The 24,967-nt window shown below is 33.3% G+C and overlaps 1 protein-coding gene across 4 annotated transcripts in view; it reads right to left on the bottom strand.

Moving 5' to 3' along the window:
* Positions 1-24,967, bottom strand: part of LOC128164287 (ATP-dependent translocase ABCB1-like) — a 36,254-nt gene that overhangs the window by 8,984 nt on the left and 2,303 nt on the right. For 2 of the 4 annotated variants that reach the window (XM_052828063.1, XM_052828062.1), the window contains exons 2-17: positions 16,969-17,002; positions 15,972-16,055; positions 11,338-11,468; positions 10,700-10,923; positions 9,428-9,552; positions 8,896-9,067; positions 8,355-8,526; positions 7,154-7,278; positions 6,612-6,786; positions 5,870-5,983; positions 5,448-5,558; positions 4,879-5,004; positions 4,125-4,328; positions 2,438-2,608; positions 1,258-1,419; positions 911-938 (exon numbers count right to left, since the gene is read on the bottom strand). In XM_052828063.1, coding sequence (XP_052684023.1) covers positions 911-938; positions 1,258-1,419; positions 2,438-2,608; positions 4,125-4,328; positions 4,879-5,004; positions 5,448-5,558; positions 5,870-5,983; positions 6,612-6,786; positions 7,154-7,278; positions 8,355-8,526; positions 8,896-9,067; positions 9,428-9,552; positions 10,700-10,923; positions 11,338-11,468; positions 15,972-16,055; positions 16,969-17,002 — 2,158 coding nt within the window. The remainder of the gene's footprint in view (positions 1-910; positions 939-1,257; positions 1,420-2,437; positions 2,609-4,124; positions 4,329-4,878; positions 5,005-5,447; positions 5,559-5,869; positions 5,984-6,611; positions 6,787-7,153; positions 7,279-8,354; positions 8,527-8,895; positions 9,068-9,427; positions 9,553-10,699; positions 10,924-11,337; positions 11,469-15,971; positions 16,056-16,968; positions 17,003-24,967) is intronic. The other 2 variants (XM_052828065.1, XM_052828064.1) reach the window with 1 other exon arrangement.

Consider the following 24,967-nt stretch of genomic DNA (forward strand, 5'->3'; position numbering starts at 1 on the left):
CAAAATACATGAATTATGCATTGCAAAATTTCATATGTTGAACTCTAGCCACAAATTTTTCAACTTTGTATTTCAATACAATTCACGTGTAAACTAAAAACTACATTAAAGCTGTACTGTCCTCATGAACCAATTTTTAAAGAGAAAAATATTTATTTTTGATTCTTGCACACTAAAAACATTTATGAAAATATAATAATTCTGATATTTACAAATATCAAGTTATGTTTTCATAGACAATGGAACTCCAAAAAAGGAAAAACAATAAAGGCTATTTTGATGGGTCTACACTCCACATTATGAATACAGATAATCATGCGCAGATCCATAAAACTTTTTGGGGGTTGAGGTATATCATATTTTTAATAAATTTATACTTTGTAAATTTTAAACTAAATTTAAGAAAATTTAATTTTCGGGGGGGGGGGGGGGGGGGGGGGGGGCATCTGCACATGGAGAATTTCAATTTTAGTTACTGGTACTTGTGCATGGACAGACAGAATTACCTGTCTACCAAACACTGATTGGCTGTAGAAGAAGGCAAACAGAACTTTTGAGCAATTTCTCAAATAAAACCATGGGACTTGATTTTGTTAAACAAATATTAATTCAGTCATTTAAGAGTTTATTTGATTTACATTGATTTCTTGAGTTTGTTCCTGCTGTCTTTGTTTTATGAAAATTAAAACAGCATGGCTGGAAATTAATCAAAATTTGGGATTCCAAATTAGACAATACAGCTTTAATCTATATGTGATATATGTATATACTTGGAATTCTAAAATAATCAGTCGCCAGAATGTGAATTATTATGGTCCATACAATGAGGATTAATAGTACAAAAGTATATGCCAGTAAATATATCAGTGCTTTGATTACGATATGATATGAAATTATTCAATATCCTCACCTTCCTCATCCACAGTCTGATTTTTAGTCTAAAAAATGAAATAAAATCATAAGAATATCTTAGATATAAATTTCATTTCTTCATTGAAAAGCTGTATAATGTAACTGGAAAATACACTTTTAAACTCCTCTTAAGTTTGAAATACAGTTGAACTTCGATATCCCAAACACTGGTATCTCGTATACAATGGATATGTCCAAGTGATTTGTAAGCTAGTCCCAACCACTTACTTTTAAAGTATTTTACCCTCGATATGTATCAAATACTTGGATATCTTGAAGTTTTTAAACATTCCTATATAATTTGAGATAACAAAGTTTTGATTGTATGACACCAAATTAACTCGCCTGCATGCTGACTAGGGTTGCGTACACGCCCCCTTTCTGCATCAGCTGATCGTGGGTTCCCATCTCCTTAAGCTCGCCTGACACAAAACCAGCGATTTTATTTGCGGTTTTGATGGTGGAAAGTCGATGGGCAACCACAATGGTGGTCCTACCAGCACTGGCCTATAGGAGAGGAAAATGTCATAGATTTGTATCATAGTTTTGCTTTGAAGTTGAACGAAATTCTGTGTAACCGTAAATCTACTCTAACAATGTGCATAATGTAACTTAATTAGCCTTCAATAAACCCGATTTTGTCACATATACTGTAAGTCATTTAAATTCCACTGTGTTCACATTTTACGATTTCTATTAATTTTAAGTATCAATCGCGATGGTTTTAATTTCACGCCGCTTAAAAATCAATTGATCAGAAAATAACATAGAACCGTTTTTGAAAACTAATGATAGTATTCACGATGGGTTTAATATTGCGGGAAAATAAAAAATCGCGAACATAGTGAAATTAAAACCATCGTGATTATTTGCCAATCTACAGTATTTATTTTCTTTCATGAACTTTCATCCTGTTTAAACCCTCATGCATCACTAATATAGTAACATTGATTAAATTGAATAAAATTGATTACCGGTAATAGTAATTCACTTGGTCTAACTCCTCCAGTGTCCCTCATTAGACTACAATATTGAGCTAAGTAGCTCTGACTCTGCACCCCACCATGTTTAATTAAGAAATAAACAGCAAGTTAACAAGTTCATCCGGATATGAACTTGGTTGGTCACGTGATCAAATCATGTGAAGCCTTGAAGGGCTTCGATCTTAGAAGATTTGATCATGGATATACCAACCAAGTTCATATCCTGGTGAACTTTTTCTCACTGCTGTTTCTTACTTATATTTGCATTTGAAAAAGGCAAACTGTTCAGAATTGTTAAAATTGACAAGATTTTATGTTTTATTACAATAATCCAACCAACAAGCGATAATTAAGCTGACATGCAATAATCATTGTGAAGTCATGAAAAAGTTTAAACAGAAATGAACATTTTAGTTATTCTACAAGTTCATATAAGGAAACATACCGGTATTTGCAAATGTAAGTATTGCCTTGTATTGAGGTACTAAGTAATACTGTCTTATGACTTCAACTTGTCAACAACATTAAGTTTAGTAACTCACCTTGTCTAACGCCTCCTGTACGACCGACTCACTCTCCGTGTCCAGAGCTGAGGTGGCCTCGTCCAGCAACAGGATTTTGGGGTCCTTGACCAGGGCCCGGGCGATAGCGATCCTCTGTTTCTGTCCTCCACTCATCTGGGCCCCCCTCTCTCCCACCAGTGTCTCATATTTCTATGAAGAAAGAAACACACTGTAATATACTTTCCATGGGAAATTAGTGTAACAAGAGGGTTATATCGTATATCTGGTTTAAGTGATTATTTAATTTTCACTTTTTTCGCAATCTCTTTAAAATCACAAATAATTGAATACGCAGAAATTATATCCTATATCGTTTTTTAAAAGAAACTGTTCAAATCACAAAAAATAACTGACGCAAATAAAAAGTATCAGATTTTCTTTCCCCATTTTTGCGAATTTTGTGACACGTGAAAAAAACCCTGAATATACGGTATATTGTGGAACCATTATTATTTGTAGGGGGTCAATGTTCATGGGTAGCCAAAATTTTACTGGTTTATGGGGACGTAATTTTGTTTGTTGGGTAATCCGGATAATTTTAATAAATATTAAACAAGTGATTGTGTATAGGTTTGAGGGAATGTAAATTCGTTGGCAATTGGTCCCCTACGAACAATGATGATTTCACAGTATACAGATATTATAAAAATGACAAAATCTATCTGCTACAAATAACTAATATGTCAAGTGTTTCTTCAAATCACAAATGAAATATAGATGAAAACTAATTTCAAGCAATCTTTTGTTTGAATTTCTACCAAATGGAGAGATTAAAATGAATGACTTAATACTCACAATAAAATATGATTTAATAATAATTAAATGTCTTCAATTTTTTTTCCATATGCAATTCTTAAAATGAAAAAATTAACACATTCTATAAAATCAACCTCCACCTCCTCCCTCACTTATTGATGTCATTACCCCTTACATCCCTCACTTATTGATGTCATTACCCCTTACATCCCTCACTTATTGATGTCATTACCCCTTACATCCCTCACTTATTGATGTCATTACCCCTTACATCCCTCATTTATTGATGTCATTTCCCCTTACATCCCTCACTTATTGATGTCATTACCCCTTACATCCCTCACTTATTGATGTCATTACCCCTTACATCCCTCACTTATTGATGTCATTACCCCTTACATCCCTCACTTATTGATGTCATTTCCCATTACATCCCTCGCTTATTGATGTCATTTCCCCTTACATCCCTCACTTATTGATGTCATTTCCCCTTGCATCCCTCGCTTATTGATGTCATTTCCCCTTACATCCCTCGCTTATTGATGTCATTTCCCCTTACATCCCTGACTTATTGATGTCATTTCCCCTTACATCCCTCGCTTATTGATGTCATTTCCCATTACATCCCTCACTTATTGATGTCATTTCCCCTTGCATCCCTCGCTTATTGATGTCATTACCCCTTACATCCCTCACTAATTGATGTCATTTCCCCTTGCATCCCTCGCTTATTGATGTCATTACCCCTTACATCCCTCGCTAATTTATGTCATTTCCCCTTACATCCCTCGCTTATTGATGTCATTTCCCCTTACACCCCTACTTATTGATGTCATTTCCCCTTACATCCCTCACTTATTGATGTCATTTCCCATTACATCCCTTACTTATTGATGTCATTTTCCCTTACATTAGGTAGAGTTTCAATGAAGTCATGAGCGTTCGCCATCTTGCATGCAGCGATCATCTCTTCATCTGAGACGTCTTCTTTCCCAAAGCGAATGTTTTCGGCAATTGTTGTAGCAAATAAAACAGGTTCCTGACTGACAATCCCAATATGTGTCCTCAGCCATTTCAGATTCAGGGACTTGATATTGTTGTTGTCCAAACAGACCTACACAAGTTGTCAATGAAGAACAGATGATGCAAGTAACGGATTTATAAATGATCATGTCAAGTTTCATTCTTTATAAATGAGTGTTCTTAATTGGGCAGACAAGCATGCATGATATTACAATATGACTTTGAGGTTAATCAGTACAGGTATTATTGATTTGACACAATTTAGCTATATTTTGAATTTTAACAATATCTTATAAAGTGAAACATGGAGAATGCATATAATAAATGTAAACTACTGTCCAAATCAGTGTAAAAACTTGACCTAGTGAAATTCTAATTGATATCATAAGCTAGAATGCAGTCAAATATTATAAGAGTTGAAAATAGATACTGTAAAATTCCATGTCAAATCGTGAGAAGCATAGCTCGCGGATTTTAAAATCTCACTTTTATTTTTTGGAAGTAAAAAAAACTGTATGGAATTATGATAAAAAGCCTTCACAATTTCATATTATTGCGATTTGGTATACTAGTAATACCGTTGAACCGCGAAATTAAGTACTCGCGTAAAATAAGGAATCTATCGTATAACCAAGACTTACCTCTCCTTCCTCTGGGTCGTAGAAGCGCTGTAGTAGCTGTATAATGGTACTCTTACCACAGCCACTGGAGCCCACCAGGGCCACCGTCTCCCCTCTGTTGATTTCTAGGGAGACACCTTTTAGAACCTGAGTGAAAGGATGATATAGATACATGTATACTGGTATTGTAAGGTGTAAAAAATCCTTTTTTAAAAGGAGGAATACTCTCACTTGAGTGTTTGTTCAAATTTCAGAACAATGAATGAAAGGATAATATAGAATACGTGAATAAAAAGGTACAATGACTCTTTTTATAAGGGAGATAACTTTCACTTGAGAGTTTGACCTTTAAGGTATTTATTAGTGAATTAAATGGGGGAAAAATCATTCTAACCTTCCAACACTTACAAATGAAGTATTTTTGTAAGCTAAGGCTATTAAAGGGAAGAACAGTAAAATCATTTAAATAAATGATAAAATTTCCATTACAAATGAGTAAATCTTTAAGACTAGTTTTATAATACGAATCATTTTCTGTCATGTGCAATTCAAAAGTGTTCAAAAACCCTGTGAACTGCATTCCGTCTTACCTGAACTTCTGGTCGGGCAGGGTATCTGAACTTCACATTCCGTAACTCCACACTCCCCAGCATTTCTTTTGGTTTTAAACCTTCGTCACTAGCAGAATCAATGTCAGGTACCTAAAACAGGGAAATAATTTTTTATCAACATATGAACTTAAATTATTGAGTAAGGTATCAAGTCTTTATAACAAGTCAATAAAGCAAATCATCAAGGAACTTGTGATATTGGGGACCTAACCTATTATTTGAAATGCAAGTGTATGAATAAATAAGCAGAAAACCACTCCAAAGAGTAAATTAATCATAAAGAACTCATGCTATGAGGGAGTTCGCGGTAAAAACAGAGTTTGAGTAGAAAACCAGTAAAATAAAACCATTATTAGTTAAATTCATTTCCAGCAAACTAGAACATATTTAGATAAACTTACACTGTCAATCATCTTGTACACATTGAAGGCGGCCCCTCGGGCCTCTGAAAACTTGCCGAGAGGGGGCGTGGCATACCCAAGAGAGAATGCTGCTATCATGATGCTGAAGAACACCTAAAGAAAGAAAAAAGATCCGTGGATTACCATACAATTTGTGATTTATATAATGTTTGCACCTTGCTGACCAAATTGAATACCCTTTTGAGCAATCTAGTAAGCTCTTGAAAATTCTACAGTTATTTTGTAATTCACTGTAAGGGCACTAAGAATATTTGCATTGTAAAGGCTAAATTTTATAGAAATACAGATATAAGAGTGATTAAGGTATGGGACACTTCCATGTTGATCAAAAATAACAATAAAATCAAGACCATAATTTTTTGTATATTTAAAAAAATCTCCTGAAATTGTTACCTAACAGCGTAGCACAATTATAAGTCAAATCATTAACTACGAATTTGTAAGTCATGGATTTGAATCCCACTGGGACTTTTATAAATTTTACATTTCCAAAACTTTATGAAGCATATTTTTGGTCAAATATTGCAAAATTTTAAAATGGCAAAAGTATTTTAATTATAATGTACTTTTGTTCACATTAATATCTACAGGTGTCTCATACTACCTTAAAAATTAGTATTTAGAATTCTCTATGATTCACGTGAGAGATCTGTTACTATTTGTAGTCAACAACAATCCTAGTATCACATTGAGAATAAAGGGGGGCGGGGAAAAAACTTACAATGAGGACATTTCCAGGATTGTAATCGTCATCCTCCCGCACCATCTTGGCACCGTACCAGAAACCAAACCCATAGACGGAGAACACAATGAAGTAGATGATTCCCATAGAAAATCCCACTGTGATCCCTTTCTTGATCCCAGATCCCTTGGCATCATTCAGATGTTTACTGTACCTACAATGAGAAAATTTATCATAGATACATAACAGTTGATATCTGATAATGTAGTGTTTTTCCTATTTTAATAATAAATAACATTATCATGCACCCTCTATTCTTTTGCACCACCTAGTAAATCAATGTTTACATTTATGATTATTTGAACATATATTCTCTCTCTCTCTCTCTCTCTCTCTCTCTCTCTCTCTCTCTCTCATGATATACATGTATAGATAAATATTTACATATATCATTTATCTTCTTTGCATAATAAAGACATTTCCATTTATTCTTTCATTGTCTGTCTGCCTCTCAGTTTGTCTGTCTGATTCTCTCTTTCTCTGTCTCTCCCTCTCCCTCTGTCTGTCTCTTTCTCTCCTACCTCTCACACTCTTTATCCTGTCCCCCAAAAGCCACCACGGTCCGTATGGCCCCCAGCACTTCATCTGCCACCGCCCCTGCTTTAGCGTAGGCATCCAGCCCTTTGGAAGATGCTGTTGAAATCATCTGGTCAATTGTTCAATAAAAAGAGAAAATTATTAACGAACTATTGTAAAATTAACATTCAAATTTTATGTAGTAAAAGATTTATAATCTACAGGTAGATTTGAAAAATATCTTGTAAGTAGTATGTGTTCTCCTAATTTCATTGATTTCCATATAAAAATTACTTAAAATATGAATTAGAAATAATTGTAAATTACAGATGCAATGGTGACCAGAAAATTTTTGAGAGTGGAAATTTACAATAATTCAGGAATTGGACACCCACATGTAAGTTTTAACAGGTGATCAATTGATCTAAATCCGATTCACTACTAGACAAAACAATATTCAAGCTGGATTAAATACTTTTAAATCACCATTTTGTAAAGTATTGGGTGTCATGATAAAAGTAGGTCGCTAAGGGCACTTACTACACACTAATAAATATTTCTGATAACAGAAGACCTTTAATTTACACAATGAAGATCAAAGGAGAATGTAGTCAAGGATCTGACATTAACCTAGGCTTTTAAAATTGTTTGTTTGGCCTCTAAGTCTAAGACTAACAGAGAAATGACTCAGAATTTTTCTGGACATTCTTAGTATTAATTTTTTCTTAATACAGTCATAAAATTATTTTTTCCCCATCTAATCAAACAGAGTAAATTCTCAAAAGATTTCAAAAGGTAGCCTTAAGTGCTATAGAATTTGTTTAAGTTGAATAACTATCTGTATTTCACATTTAGCTTTTATTCTTCATCACTAGAGATTTGCGATTATATTGTCATCCTGTACATTTCTCAACTTAAGCAAGTCTAGATTTTTCCACATTTCTTATGTATTTCAAAAAATATCTTGAATCGAATATATTCGCATATATATGTGTATTTAAGAAGCTGGATGTTAAAAAAAATACCCATTAGATTTGCGTGGAGATTTTAAATATGGTATTTTTAAACATAAACATTTAGCATAAAAAAAGTTCAAATATTTCAGATCAATTAAAAAATTGAATATTTTTCTATATCTCTATACAGAGCTCTTCATCTAAAGGAGATTAATATGGTATAAAAATGGTCATAAGCCCCCTTAATTACCTTATCCTGAATAAGGGCGGCTATCATGATCAGCGGACCAAAGGCCAGAATGACCAGGGTCAGCTTCCATCCGTACACGAAGCCGATGATCACCCCGACGATGAAGGAAGACATCCACTGGAAGAAGATCCCCATCTTGTCTGCTATCCCCATCTGGATCTTATTCACATCTCTAGAATCACAGTATTGAAAGTACTGAATGTTTAAAAAAATTTCAACAGGTTGAAAATGTTTGTACTTTTGATTAGAAATAGGTACATTTATGAAATGGTTTTTTAATTATACCAACCGTGTTAGTCACATTTTTAAGTTTTAAGATAATTTTTTAAGGTTATTAAATTTATGTCCAGTGTCTTGTTATGGAGAATATTTACTCACAGTGATGAGTTTCATATAACTTGTCTTATTTACTTTCAGTCTTGCTACTTGCTATGCAGACTTTACTCACCCTGTAAGTCTATTATTGAGTTTTCTTATGACTTGTTTTGTTGACTACTGTAATTATGCACACTGACTTGTTTAATATGAGGACTTTACTCACCCTGTAAGTCTAGTGTTGAGTTCCCCGGAGTCGTGAGTATCAAACCAGCCAATCTCTTGTCTCATGATGTTCCTGAAGAAAGCAATCCGGATCCTGTGTGTCTGTCTCTCAGCGGCCGTCGCCCAGCAGGCAAGCTGGAGGTATCCGAATACCAGGACCCCTCCACCAATACCTGTATCGATAGAGAGACACAATGTGTAATTTCAAGATATATAATATTTCATATGATTAAGAGGGCTCGGTGGTCATGGCCATTTTTAGACTGTATTGATCTCCATAAGATGGAGAGCTCTATATAAAAATATATGAAACTACCCAAATTTAAAAGGTAAAATGTATCTATTTTTTGTTTTTGTTTACAAAATACAGTACCTATAATGGTTTTCTTTACTAAATACTGGTAATTGTTTATAGCTCAATCCAGCCTCCTTATAATAGCTTTTCAATGGTATAGTTTCAGTAAAATATTGCATTCAAAGCATATAAAATTTTATATAATTCATAGTTTTTTTAATGACCTTGCATGACCTACCTATGTAATAATAGACAAAGACTTTCATGGTCTCCAGTAGATCTTCAGATACAGCCTTATCAAGAGCACTGAAGTCTGTAACATTGTAGGGAGACGCCTGAAGGGCTGTTCTGTGTGTATTAGTGCTGAAAATAAATCCAAGAAAAACAATTTTTAAAAGACAAAATATGACACAACCCCCCTCCCAAAAAAAATAATTAGTACAATGTTAAGCTGTATTATCTGTATTTGTTTCTAAAGAATAATCAAAGTACTGAAGTACTGACGGGAGTTGATTTTATCGATTATCAATTATTCAAAATCAACGATATGTGATTTTGCATGGCAAGTAGTATCAGTAATTGAAATATTTCTGAGAAATTGTATGGATCAAGGCAAGATTGGACTCTTGTCTTGTTCAACCAAATGCTCGGCTGTCTCCGTTTATCTCCGACAAGCAAGAGAGACTCTGTTTTGTCGGATATTAATGGAGACAGCCAAGCGTCTGGTTGAACGAGACTACATTGAACTCTAGCGTAGGAATACATACGACTTTAAAAAATATCTAAACTGTTTGTACAATTTAAAATCTTATTATTTTCATGGTATTAATAAATAAGTTTTCTTAAAAAACAATGCTTCAGAATACATAGCATCGAATTTATCGATTATTTTCAAGAACTAAGTGTTGTCAGTGGTATTGATTTGTGCTAAGGTCCAAACACTGTTTCACTTTCGCTTTGCCTGAGTAAGTGCATAGGAGAGTTGATTAGATCAACTCCCAAAAAATACATGTAGTTGCAATACAATGATGATGATGTTGATGAACATTGTTGTGGCTATGGTGGAAGAATGATGATGGCTTGATCCTGAAACTGCTTCTGCTGCACACTACTGCTGCTGATGATGATGATGACAATTACGAAAATGATGATCCTGATGATGATGTAGAGAATGATTATGATGAAAATTATGTTGAGGATGGTGAGAATGATGATGATAAGGAGGATGATAATGACGATGATGATAATGATGATTGATAATGATGATGATTGATGATGATGATGATGATGATGATTGATGAGGATGAGGATGATGATGATGAGGAGGAGGAGGATTGATGAGGAGGAGGAGGATTGAGGAGGAGGAGGAGGAGGATTGATGAGGAGGAGGATTGAGGAGGAGGAGGAGGAGGAGGAGGAGGAGGAGGAGGAGGAGGAGGAGGAGGAGGAGGAGGAGGAGGAGGAGGCAATTGATATGAAAATGAGGTTGATAATCAAAATAGAAAATTACTTGAGAATGGCTGGGTCTGACACGGCCTGTGCTATTGTTATGCTAACAGTTGCTAGGTATGCTGATATACTGAGGAGCCAGTTGTAGTAGATGCCAGAGTTCACAAATGTGTTTGTCATGTCTCCAAAAACGATGATCATGGAGGGCAGGGCAGCACCGTGACAAATGGCACAGAAAGAGCCGACGAACATCAGGAAGTAGTCGAAGCATGTCCCATACTTAAACTGTAACAAAGAGGTGTTAGATATTATCACACAACTATACAAATATATGTATAATATATATAATACAATGTATATACAGTGTTTTGTTCATAAAAAATCATTACCATATAGTGGGTAAATTTGGCATATGCTGCATAAGTTGTTTTTTTTTTTTTACAAAAGATTAGCCAAACACTAAAGTGCCAGCATTTTCTTATTACAAGTACATGTATATAGATCATCTTAGTTTGAATTGAAAATCTGCCAAAATGTAAAGCACTGTTATAATATCATACCTACTTCTTCTTTGAATAAAATTTGCAAAAAATTTTTAAAAAATAAACAAAAGACGGCACATTTTCCAACTCTTCCTAACCACAAGGATTTTAAAAATACCCTACTTGGAATACAAATCGAATGTATTTTTTAACTCACTATTTCTAAAGGTCCAACCATTTTCTGCTCCTCTTTTTTCTCTTCCTTCTCACCATCTTTTGTGCTTTTGTTTTCTTCATCCACTACTTTTCCGTTAGCCATGTCTGTTCCATTTTCCAAAGCCTTTTTATCTGTCAGTGAGATTTAATATTCATACAAGATTTTATCATTTATTTAAGGTACCTCACTACACCTAAACTTATACTTTTTAAGACACTACGTCACAAGATGGCGATTTAAATGTTTTGTTAGCTCAGTCGTTAAAGTATTGGGCCTCTGAATCGCAGATCATGAGTTCGAATCTGCCTGGAACTTTTGTTCATGTTAACTGAATTAAATTTTTGCAAATGTAATTTTTCTTCCAAATTGCACATTTTTTGCCTATAATACATAAATACTTCTTATCCATTAAGATATCTATCATAATCAAGTAATTTTCTGCTGATTTGAAAAAATCTTTCACAGTGTAGTGAGCCACCTTCAGTACCGGTTATATTAATCATTGAATTTACATGTTCAGGGAGGAAATACAGTAATCACAGGAAAATGTTCGCTTTTCTTTTGATTTTTCTCCCCTTCCGCTGTCGTTGTCAGCAGGCAATTTTAAGACCAGGCAAATTTTAAACAATTTTAAATAACTAATAATAAGTTAAAATAAATTAAATAAGAAGAGCGAAAATAACACAGGGCAAAAATAACACTGAATACAGTACTGCATTACTGTAATATAAGTGCTGTAAATGAAGAACTGGTTTTTTGTAGAATTTAAAATCTCTTTTTCATTTTTTTCTGAAAGTATTGTAGCTATAATTACTAACTATTATAACTGTTACTCACATTTTAATACTTTCACAATATTTTATAATAAATGTTGGAACCAGGAATTAAATACATGCATAAAATAAGGTATACTACAGAGTTACATATATATGTAGTATTTTTGTTACTCTTTAATTCACCAGCTGTTGGATAACTGATCTCCAACAATTTAAAAATTTGTTGACAAATAGTAATTAATTATATTTCAGTAAATTAAGGAATTTAAAAGACACACATACATATAAAACAATCCAGAATTATCTCTACCCTATGATTTTTATTCATTCATATATATAGTCTAAAAAAGCTACATGTATTAAGTGCAGTTAACAAAGTCACTGTGTTTTCTGTAATACCATGAGTAATATTATTGGTGATCATTTTTTGTGGAAGTAGTTCTAAAAAAAATCATAGTTTCCAGAACATGCAACATGGCCATTAATTGTATCAATTTACACTTAAACATTCAATTTAGCTGCTAAAAAAATAAATGATTAATAAAGAAATCCATGAAAATCGGTATTGAATGGATTTTGCTGATTAAGCTGAAAATCCTAGTTCTTCAAGTGGGGTTTAGACTTGTTATATGCATGGGACTATCAATTATATAGATTTTTATCTCGGAGAAAGCCATAAATTCTCAACAAATCTATAACGCTGTGCTTGTGTGTGCACTTCAGTCAAAATTTATATGAGTAATAAAAGTTCATGATGTCCTTCGATCAATATTATGATACACTATAAATCAAACAGGGAGATTATTTCACAACAGTTAAATTAGTAAGAAATGAGAGTTGTTATCAAGTAATATTCCAGTGCTAAATTGTTAGTTTTCGGAGCTTTGCAGTGCAGCGATGATGTGATAGATGACACACAAGGAAAAGAATGAAGAAAAAAAATCAAACAAAAAATCTATTCTTATAATTTTTTTTGTCCTGATAGGAAATATATACATTTTTAACTGTCTTTGACGGTGATAACATTACGAATCAATTTTGAAGCCAATAACCCTATAATTTCATGAAAAGCTGAGCAACACAAATTGGTGTGTCCTACAGCATAACCGAAACAAGGTAAATATATAATTATTTTTTTCATTTATTATAACATTACCATCCAAGACAGCTATTAAGTAATCAGTAACAAATATATCAAATGGTAACGAAATAATTACATATTAAGTAACCAAAATTTAGATAAGATATGAAGACCTTGAGGAATCTCAGTTCAAATCCAATAGTGATGAAGTATATCGTACAAACACATCATATACTGTAGACATATAGATGTACATGTACAATAAAACATAAGGTTTTAGTGTACACTAAAGATGAATTGAAGAAGGATGTCAAATCTATACTTTTATCTACAAATATATACATTGAAATATACCATAAAATGTGCAACTTTGGCAGGTGTTGTCAATTTTATGCGATTTATGTCATATCATTTCATTAATGTTTTGCCATGTGTACTGATAATTCTGGCAATTTCTTATTTTTCTTAAAATGCAAAAGTTAAATTTTTGCAATTTTCCTTTATAATTTTAACAATTTGGAAGTAAAAACACCGTCCAAAATCACCCATTGTAAGTAATACACCTAGTAATGAGTTCAAGATCCACCATAGCCCTCACATAGTATATCACCTTAGTACAAAGATCTAGGTACAGAAATTGTTCTAAGTATAGGGTGCTTTTCTACAAAGGTCACCATCCCGGGTCAAAGATCGACCCTTGACCTTGACCCTACATGAACTTACCACTCTCACCAATTGGAGGAAGGGGGGACAAATTATTTGTCTTTTTTCCTTTTTCTGTCAAAATGCCAGGGATTTATGTGATCATTGAAAGTACATGTGTATACATATATATAAGAAATATATACCATCAATACATGTGATTAATATATAATTAATATGTATTTATTTGTTCATCATTACCAATGTAATTGATGAAAAGCAATATATCATAAACACGGTATATCAAAAAAAATATCTGAATTATTACCATGAGCTGCAAGGACCATTGCGTCAGTAAAGATCTGATCAAATCATAATCTTGCACCATAAAAGAATCATGTTAATTATTACAGATAGACTCTCGAATTTACATGATTTTCAGAAGACTCATACACTTATAGCTTTTCTCGCTCCAATTTAGTCCTTAAGGTAATGGTCCATACCCCACTAGATAAATAAAATGCGTACAGAATTTTTTCATATTTTTCAAACATGTATCTGAGGATATCTTCTCATCAAATTTTACCCTGTTGGGTGGTCCATCGGTATTATAAGAGCTAGGGTCGTTGCTAAAAATAGAACCGATTGCAGAAAATGGCGCTTTTTCATACATAGAGAATATAAGCCTAAGCCTGAAATTTGAATTTCACAAAATCATTTTTTGACTTATATCCTATGTAAAATAAAGGAATTATTATTTCAAATCAAAAATTTTTATGTTACACTTGCTTATTTATCAAAAAAAGATAAATCCGCGTACAAATGAGATAAAATGAAATAAATTTTCAAAGAGAATTTAAGCTCTTACAATTTTATTAACGTACAGAATTCTCTAAAATGTTGATATTATTTAAACCTTAACGCCCTTAATCAACTGGAAATAAATTTACCCAAGGGACCGGCCTTTTCAGGATCACAATGGGCGTATTTTGGGTAAAAATCATTAAAATATATATTTTGAAAAAAGATCCGTAAAATTTAAATTGTGCATAGGTTTATTATTTCATCATTCTAAAAAAATATGTTAAAATTATTGTTAATTAGAAAACATGATTTAAACTAACTGTTGATTAATCTGTATTATTTAAACCGCAAAAGATTGTATCTTTGGATATCGGTAAGTATTATGGATCGAGATCGGTATTTAGAAATTGCAGTCACACGCGTGGATAATGCTAACTACCTGATATGCCTTTAGACAGAACCTCTATTCAACCTTTTTTTAATGGTTTTAAAGACTGTTCTTAAAATGAAATAACTTTTCTTCAGCGCATGATTTTAATTCTAAAAACATTTTTTGTTGTTGAAAATATATCTTGCTCGTTGCTAAGCGAATATAGGATAAAGATGAAATAAGTCAAATTATTTCCCCTTGTGTATTTATCTCCCTTATTTATGCACTGGAATATATATAGATCTCGGTCAGGATTTCATTTTGGATGTTTATGGACTTTCAGGGATTAATGTTCAAAGAGTTGGATTAAGTTCAGCCTTGTAATGAATTGATGTTTATGCAGTACAAAAGTAAGCGGTCTATAATTTCAAAACGAGTACTCAATCGACACAACCCAGTGAAATTTTCATTTCGCTGAGTAGGCCTAATAGGCTAATTGATTGCAGTTTTCAGGATTTTTAATAGATTTGTTTTGAATTAATTTCTAGATCAGCTTGATTTTTTTGTTTTGAAACACATGTACACCGTAGCGTTAGGTTTCGATTAGATCGGGCACGGAAAAAACGTAATAACGCGTGAATTACGTCAGACGTTGTTTTGTGACATATGGATAATTACCTTAATTTGTGTTCAAAACCCTTTCCGTCCTTTCCTTTCCCGTCCTTTTACCCCCCCCCCCCCCTTTCCCACTTTCCCATTTCATCATTATATTGCCCCTTTGCCTCCCCTTTGCCACCCCTTTCAACCATAGAAAGAAAATCTGATTCAAGTTGAAGGGAACTTTTCTTAAATTGGAAACAGAAAATTTTTGGGATATATTTTTTAAAAATTTTTACAATTGGGAGGCTTTCAGAGGGATCACGAATGAATAGTATTGCATTCAGCTACTATCTCCTCTTACCTATGGGTGGAAGACTTGCTGGTAATATCCCTTCTTTGCGAGGAGAGCCGTTTTCTAAGGGTGGTAACTCTGATTCAACGTTGTCTGTACAGGGTGTATAAAACATGGACAAATAACATAATGAATTCAGGTAAAATTCTTTAAAAAATGTTTTTTTGGAATTGCCGCCTGGAGGTTTCTAGACCTGGGAGGGGGGACTTTTTTGTAATTTTTCACACCTGGATGTTTGACTCATTAAAAATAGGTAAAAAATAAAAATTTCCATATTAAAAAAAAGTTTTTTTTACATTTTGCAATTAACATTTTATCAGCAAGGGGTATTTCAATGAGGCGGGAGGCAATTCCAAACAAACAATAATTTTATTTTGGCCTCAATAAATGCAGCTGAACTTTTTTCAAAAAAGGGCATCATGTGTAATTTGTATCCATACATGACTCAGCATAACTTTTTATCTCAAATCAGGAAGTTTATTAGGTTGAGTTCTTGAAACCTAACATCAACATGGATGCATTTATTTCAAACTTAACCCAGACTGCTTAAAACCTAGCTGATATATATATGTAATCACTTTATCCTGAAGTGCTACTGTAACAAATATTTGCATTTCAATGCATGCATGCAGCATTTCATACCAATCTTAGATCTAAATTTTTTGCAACTGTAACTCAATCAACTCAAAATGATTAAAGCAATGGTTGTTTGATTGGGTAGCTTAGAAAATTAGCTACAAATATCTCAAACAATTAAGAATGTTTGGGAAATTAATTGAAATGCACCAGTTTTAATTGCACATTGTGAAAAATAAAGCTGATCTTTTATTAGCACACATCCACACCAAAACTGTTTAACCAATGCCTAGCTTGCTTTAATTTGTTAGCTAAAAATAATGGCAGGTTGTTTAATGTTCAAACTGTTTGTTTCAGTGATCTTATGCCATAATGCCATATAATATGTACATTTTTTTTCAGGTAAATTGTACCATAAAATGATATTTACCATCTAGAGGAGCTACTTTGTTGTTTGATTTTTCCTGCAATAAAAAAAATACATGTAGTCATTAAATCTAATACAATCACAATCTCTCTCTCTCTTTCTCTCTCTCTCTCTCTCTCTGGAATCTTTGGCAAATTTGAACAGGCACAGCAAATACAAACATTACAGAATGCATTATAAACTCAATTTATTCACTGAAATACACACTTTCAATTCAATACAAAAGTCAAACAATTGAATTCTAAAGAAAAATCAATCGTGCTAACTGGACATAGGGTAAGTGTTAAAAGATTCTATGACATGGTCACCGGTGTTCTTTAAATATTGAATGTTGGACTTATAAGCAGCACTTGGATTTAAATTTTAATGTGGCAATTAATTCATCTAACGTTAGGCTTAAAAGACGGTAGTCATATTAAAATAATGGCATGATTTGCCTAACGTTACCTGTGCGATCATCATCGAAATGATGATGAAAAAAAAAAAGATTTGCTGTCAAGGGGAATAACTCTATTTCCGACAGATGCTGAACCACACTTAGAGTGCTACAGTAGAGCTTAGGCCTAACTTCCAATAATGCATTGGAATTTAGATGTTTCAGCATATAAATATCAGGCACGTAACATCAGGGGGGGGGGGGCCAGGGGGGTCCAGGGGGGCCTGCCCCCCCCCCCCCCCCCACTTTTTCTCGCAGCAACAAATTTTTTAAAATTTACATATAAAAAGTTGAAATTATGATTGACTTGGCCTCCCCACTTTTTTGGGAGTATGTAAAAAATTGATATGAAAATAAGGAAATGAGTAGTGAAATTGAACTTATATAGTAAGCCAGCCCCCCCCCCCCCCCCCCCCCCCCCACGGATTAGGATTGGGAAACATAACACATTTTCCTTTTTCTTTTTAGGGTCTTCCGTTTTCAACGGAAGACCCTCTTGTTATTCTTCGGTTTCTTTTTATTATTAAGGTCTTCCGTTTCCAACGGAAGACCTTATTGTTTTTCTTCGGTTTTTTTTTCTCATTCTTCTCCTTTTTTTTTCTTACCGATTTTGTGTCAGCGATTACTCGGAAACTGTTTGATCGATTTCAATAAAATTTTCAGATCTTACTGACATTAGTTTAAACTTGATCGGAAATTTTTTTGGTTGATGACGTCATTTCCGTTTTTGAAATATTGACGTTTTCTTGATTTTCAGAGTGTCGGCTTGTCCAAGAGAGTTATCAAAAACTACAAAAGATATTTAGTTCAAAATTTCAGGAAAGATAGACAAAAGATTGTAGATATGTAATAAGGCATTAACAATTTTCAGGCACAAAAGGCGCTAAAGCTCGGTAGGGCTCAAAAAATGAGATTAAAAAAGTGTTGTGATTTTGCCTGGTTTTCTTAGATTATCTTTTTTCTCACAAATATTTTGTTAAGACATATAGAAGAAAAAAAAAATATATTTACAAGATCTTTTGTTTGACACCTCAAAAAAGGGGCTGGCCCCTCAAATTAAGGGCCTAGAACAATTCAAAGTTTTCACTTTATAACTCAAAATTGGTTAAGATTTCGATATGGCTGTCGCTGCAAAAGTTGTTCATTATGATCTTATTAATGTCGTAACAATAATATTTTGTTCGGGTATTGCGTAATATGAGTGAAAAAAGCCAGACTTGTTACCATGTATTTGTGTTTTATTTGGCAAATAAACGGGGTATTTGTGCGCATAACTGACATAAAGGGTACCAGTTTACATACGGAAACATTTTAGTTATTTTCTAGTGAAACACATTATGGATAAAAGAACTGTTTCTATGCAATGCATTTAAGTCGCATTTAAAATCTAGCTGTATTCCGAGCTGTGTATGTGAACAGTTGCGTATCCACCCTTGTCCGCAGCCGAGGAAATAGGTCACGACTGGACTAGCTATAGCGAGCGGGTCTGCCGTTATCAAATACACAAGATTTGCGTCTTGCTGTAATGCACACATGGGTTTTTATATGTAGCTGCAAACACTAAACTTCCGATTTTAGTGATTTTAATAGGAAATAAAAAAGATTATACCTTTACCTACTACCACAGACAGTGTACTAGCTTGCATTCGGAAAGTGTTGAAACAGTTTAATTCTTTTCTAAGGAAACACATTATGAGTAAAAGAATTACTTCTATGCAATGTATTTGAGTCGCATTTAAAATCTAGCTAGCTGTATTCCGAGCCTCATGTCTGTAAACAATTATACGTATCAGATCCTTGCCGGCGGCCGAGGAAATGGGTCGCGGCTGGACTAGCGAGCGGTCTACCGACCGTTATCCAATACACAAGATATGCGCCTTGCTGAAATGCACACACGGGTTTATTTATTTTGCTGCAAACAAAAAGAATTCAGATTTAAACGATATTACAGAGTAAATGGAAAAAGATTATACCATTATCTACGATGTATTGCTGTTTTGCTCTCTTAATTAAAAAAAAAATGGATTGTATGACTGTCATTGAAAAAAGGGCGTTCTTTGTGATCTTGTCTATGTCATGAAATAGTTTTATTGTTGGAAAATAAAATTTAGTTATCAAACTGCAAACATTTCAAACCCACCACGTTGAGTCAGTGTACATTTTCATAACACGGGCCGAGGAGAAGCCGCGCTAGTGGACAGCCGATTCGCTGTAGGACACATGCTTCTCGTGTTTATACGTTATCACACATTTCAATGCTCATTGATTCGTTGTTATTTTCATTTCCAATGATATCGGTCAACGATGCATCAAACCATTGATTTAAATCATAGTTCGTAAAATAAAGGAAAAAACTGCCATCAATGAATATAATACGTTTTACAGTCGTACGATTTGAAATGTAAATAAATTCATCTGTGTTTATTTGTGACATTTTGCTGCTGAGAATTAAATGCATTACACTACCAATTTCAACAAAATATAGGCGATATTCACATACGTATCTGTAATCTATGATAATGTGATTCTTCATTTGTCTAACAAAGTATTAGAATTTTTTATGAGTTATGAGAGAGAGAGAGAGAGAGAGAGTTCAGCAGGATGTAGTAAGTAAAAGTTGAAATATATTTAAAAAGCGTTCGGTAGGTGCGGGCACGATAAAACTAACCATTTTTAAAGAAGTTGAAGTATTATTTACATTCAGGCCGTAAAATAATAAGGGTCACAATATTGGTATAACCTCTTCTCAATGGTTGTCAGATTCATTAAAAAGCATACTAATTGCTGATTTTATTAATTTATTAATCAAATTTTATTTTTGATTCTGAAAGAATATGTGAGTTTTAAAAAGTTTATGTACATGTGCATTCATTGTAAATATTTTGATTGTATTCGGACAGTTGAAAATCGAGTAGAGAACACATGGTTAAAAATAGAATTGGCTTTAAAATTTGTATATTGAAGCACAAATTGTAGATGTCATGGAGTCAATAGGCAAATCAAATTCGCCAATCAGGCAATAGCACTTAACTAATGCCTATGATTGATAATTTTACAAGGTAAATTAATACAAGTAAATATGAATTTTAAAGCACTCCCTGCTCCCCTGTTAAAAACTCCCGTTACCTGCTTTCTTTTATTAACGATTTTTGTGCACACATTTATTCGGAAATGGCTCAAATTTTGTTACACGGCTCCGATAAAAAGATGAAAGGATGACCCCTAAAATTTCTCTCCCAAATATTTCAAGAACGGTCTTAAATTTCAAACACCGGTTGAATAACATATAACTTATTTTGTACAAGTTGTATTTGCATGAATGGCAATGTTCATGTAACTAAACAAAAAATGACACTTTTTGAAATCTATAAGTTTCTGAATTCATCATTAAAACTAGTAATGTTAGACGGCCCATGCAGCAAGTTTTTCTAGTCGAGTCTTTCGTTCAACAGCGAATCGATGGTGAACATTTCAGCGGGGTTTACAACAAGAGGGTGAAACGACCACGAATTTTGACAGGTTTGGCTAAAAAGAGTTTAAAGAAGATGGATACAAAAAATAGGTGCGATTATATCTTGTAGGAGATAAAAAATTATTAATTTATGTTTGCCAAAAATACAAATTTTTATCATAAGAATACTTTAACATTTATATCCGTCGATTATTTCGATTTCTCTTTATTGTTTGGTGCCTGATTTGAAATAACGTTTCGAGGTATAATAAGTTGAGAAATTTCTTTAAGCTGCATCTTCCGATTTGTCGGCTATTACATTATCAAATAATTTTTCTTGCAAACCAAATGAATGATCTTAAAAAGTTACAGATGTATTTTCACGGAATTGCTCTTCCTTCAACGTTAGAAATATTCAAAGTAAATAAAAATAAATTTTGGGCATTACAAAAAAACCCCCCAAAATACATCATCGGAATGTTTAAAAAAGAAAACCGTTGGGTTTCATCCTTCGAATGATTGGGTTTATTCATCCTGCATGTTTTGCAATGATTATAAACAACGTAAACATAAAAACTATTAATGAACAAATGTACACTGCTTTATTTTTGTTTAAAAAGTCATGCTGGATATTTCATATGTTATAATAGATTATCTAAAAAAAGACAGATGTCAAAGTCGTAATACAATCATACTAGCTTCGACGTAAGGGGCCAGTTTAATCACGAGGCGAAATAACGCAAAACCCTTTTATGTCGAATATTTTGTGGATACACCAAAAATTGTCTAATCCGGCGGAGGGTGGTTCTGAAAAAAATGGCCGGATTAGGCAACATCCGGTTTAGAGGACATTGTTGCAAATTAATTTAAGTATTTAATGCAGTAGGTCCTGACCGTGTATTCTTGTAAAATTTTAAATTGTTCTGAAATATATTAGATTTCATCGATCTTATTTATACGGTACCAATTTTCATTTTAAATTTTTTTTTTGAAACAATAAATCCATAACGGAATACATACGATTGAAATACTTTTTGAATCAAATCATCGTTATTGATAATTTTTCAAGCATCCGATCTACCTGAAAAATGCATGCTTAACCGTAAAATGTTAAACAAAACATTAACAAGTCAACAGGTGGCTGAAACACCTGATGGCGAGAACTGTTATGATGCAGGGAAACAATGGATAAATATTAATATAATGAGAATTTTATTTTTAAAATTTGAGCATTTTGACAGAATGATATGCAAACTCAGTACGTGTAGCCATACAACGGGAATAACAAACAATATCGGCAGTCTTACTCTCACAGTATCCTGAATCACGGCCTTAAAAAATGGGGTGAACTATAATCTAATTATCTAATTTTTGCAATTCATAACAAGACTATACGGTATTAACTGAACTGATTTGCTAGTTTTGATCTATATTTACAGTTATTTAAATCAATAGCAACGACAAAAAAATTGGTCGATAATTGAGCATTTAAAATATCTCGCAGAAGGCCGACCGATTGATAAGTAGACGGACTACGGGAGATAACTCTCACTAATTATAAGCATAATGTTTTTTCATTTCGCCGGTTTTACAGAATAGACAAGATCCGGATTGCACAATTTTTTTAAACAAAAATGATGGGAAAATGTCAGGGGGCTGAATAATGCCGCCAGATTGGGCAGCATGCCGTAATACCCAACATCCGGATTCAACGAGTTTTAACATTTACATAATTTTTTCATTGAAATATGGCTTAATTGACCGGGAAAACTACTGCAAACGTATATTATGGCACACATACAAGTACTTAGCATAACCATCGTTTAAAATCGTACAATTATTTTATTGAACATTGGATCAAGCAGCTTTAACATTAAGATTTACATGTGTAAGACACTTTATTTGTCATACTAGTATGCTTGATCATGTGCATTAATTATGTTCAATACCCGCTTATTCTCCAAAATGATCTACAATTCCATTCACAACTGTGATCATTCAAAATCACATGAATTAATCAAAATTTTAAATTTTGTGTCGATCTCAACTGTTATGTATCCAAGAAATCTATTGATTTTATCATGTGTTACGTAATTAGGTACTAACGTTTTAGGGGGTCAAACTTCATTAAGAAATTACTATTTTTCCTTCGTAAACATTCACAGGATCGAAAACAGATTTCCTACGGAGATTAATGATGGGAAATGTTTACATCTCTTCTCAATTCGAAAGTCTCACGGAATATCTAGCACAATTTTTCAACGTTGTCATCCGGGCTTTATAATGGCTGATGCAATGCAAAAATCCCCGTAGACTTTCTTTTTTCAGCCGTGTATTGAAACCTGACAAGCTAGAAGGGGGCGTTACAAAAGGGAAGTCTTGGGATTTTTTCATACTATCGAATGAACCTCGTCTGAATCAAGAGATATTTACAAATGTTGAATAATTTGAGAAAATGTGTGGCAAAAATATCTTGGGACAGACTTTATGTATAATACGTTTATATATCCCAACAATATAATGATTTTCTCATGCGTTACCTAACTAGGGATATTAAGGGCCAGAGGTAAAATAATTTCAGCTTTTCTATTTCAATTGGAAGAAATGCAGGTATTTAAAAAAAGCAACGTTAGAGAACTTATAAAAAGCATTACAGAAAAGCATTAGTACTTCACCCCCTTTTTCCATATCATGTTTTGATGTCGAAAATTAAAGTCGATGACGTCATTTCACCTTCTAAAAATCGGACGGAAGACCTCCTCGTTGCTCGCAACGAGATCGTGTCTAGTTATTATTAGGGTCTTCCGTTTCCAACGGAAGACCCTCTTGTTATTCTATTGTTTCTTTTTATTATTATTATTATTATTCTTTTTCTTTTCTTCTGACTCCTTTTTTGCTTCATAACTCAAAAGGTTTTAAACCGATTTTAATGAAATTTTCAGAGATTTTTGCAAGTTGGCGTCCCTCAAAAATGTTAAAGTTTTTAAAGAGAACGTCACCTCCGTTTTGACGTGACGTCATTTTTAAAATTTTCAAAAAGTCATTTTGTCCCGGACTTTTCTCAAAAACGTTTTGAGATAGAGGCTTGAAATTTTCAATGGTTATGATTTGGTCGATTTACCTCTGTAATAAGGCTCGAAATGAAAATCTGTCACTTCCGGTCGAAACCGGAAGTAAAACAAATTTTTCGAAAAAATGAATTTTCTGATTTAATCAAAAATGTACATGATTTTTGTAGAGCTTATTAAGCTGAATCTAACACTGAAAGCCGTTTTAAAATCGGACGATGCATTACAGAGATATCGGGGTTTAAAAATTGATTTTTCCGGAAATTTTGATTCTGCGTCCTTGGTTTAAAAAATAGCGTAATGTTCAAAGTAATATTAACTCGTACCAAAAATAATTGTTAAGTCGTACTTGGACACATTCGGATTTTTTTTTGTTAAGTCGCTCTTGAAATCAGAAAGGTTTTTGTTAAGTCGTTTCTTAAAAATCATTCGGATTTTGTTAAGTCGTACCAGGAATAATTCGATTTTTCATCTTTTTTATTTTAGTTACTCTTGTTATTGGTTTAAGAGCTCTGCTTTTTACAGGAACTTCCAGCTTTACTTCCGACATTAACGGAAGACCCACTCGTTGCTTTGCAACGAGCTTTGCTCTAGTTATTATTCTTTTTTCTTTTCTTCTGACTCCTTTTTTGCCTCATAACTCAAAAGATTTTTAACCGATTTTGATGAAATTTTCAGAGATTTTTGCAAGTTGGCGTCCCTCAAAAATGTAAAAGTTTTAAAGAGAACGTCACCTCCGTTTTGACGTGACGTCATTTTTAAAAATTTCAAAAAGTCATTTTGTCCCGGACTTTTTCTCAAAAAACGCTTTAAGATAGAGGCTTGAAATTTTGAATGGTTATGATTTGATCGATTTACCTCTGTAATAAGGCTGGAAATGAAAATCTATCACTTCCGGTCGAAACCGGAAGTAAAACAAATTTTTTGAAAAAATGAATTTTCTGATTTAATCAAAAATGTATATGTGTTTTGTAGAGCTTATTAAGCTGAATCTAACACTGAAAGCCGTTTTAAAATCGGACGATGCATTACAGAGATATCGGGTTT

The sequence above is a fragment of the Crassostrea angulata genome, chromosome 9 (assembly GCF_025612915.1).
Source record: "Crassostrea angulata isolate pt1a10 chromosome 9, ASM2561291v2, whole genome shotgun sequence".
Classification (NCBI taxonomy): domain Eukaryota; kingdom Metazoa; phylum Mollusca; class Bivalvia; order Ostreida; family Ostreidae; genus Magallana; species Magallana angulata.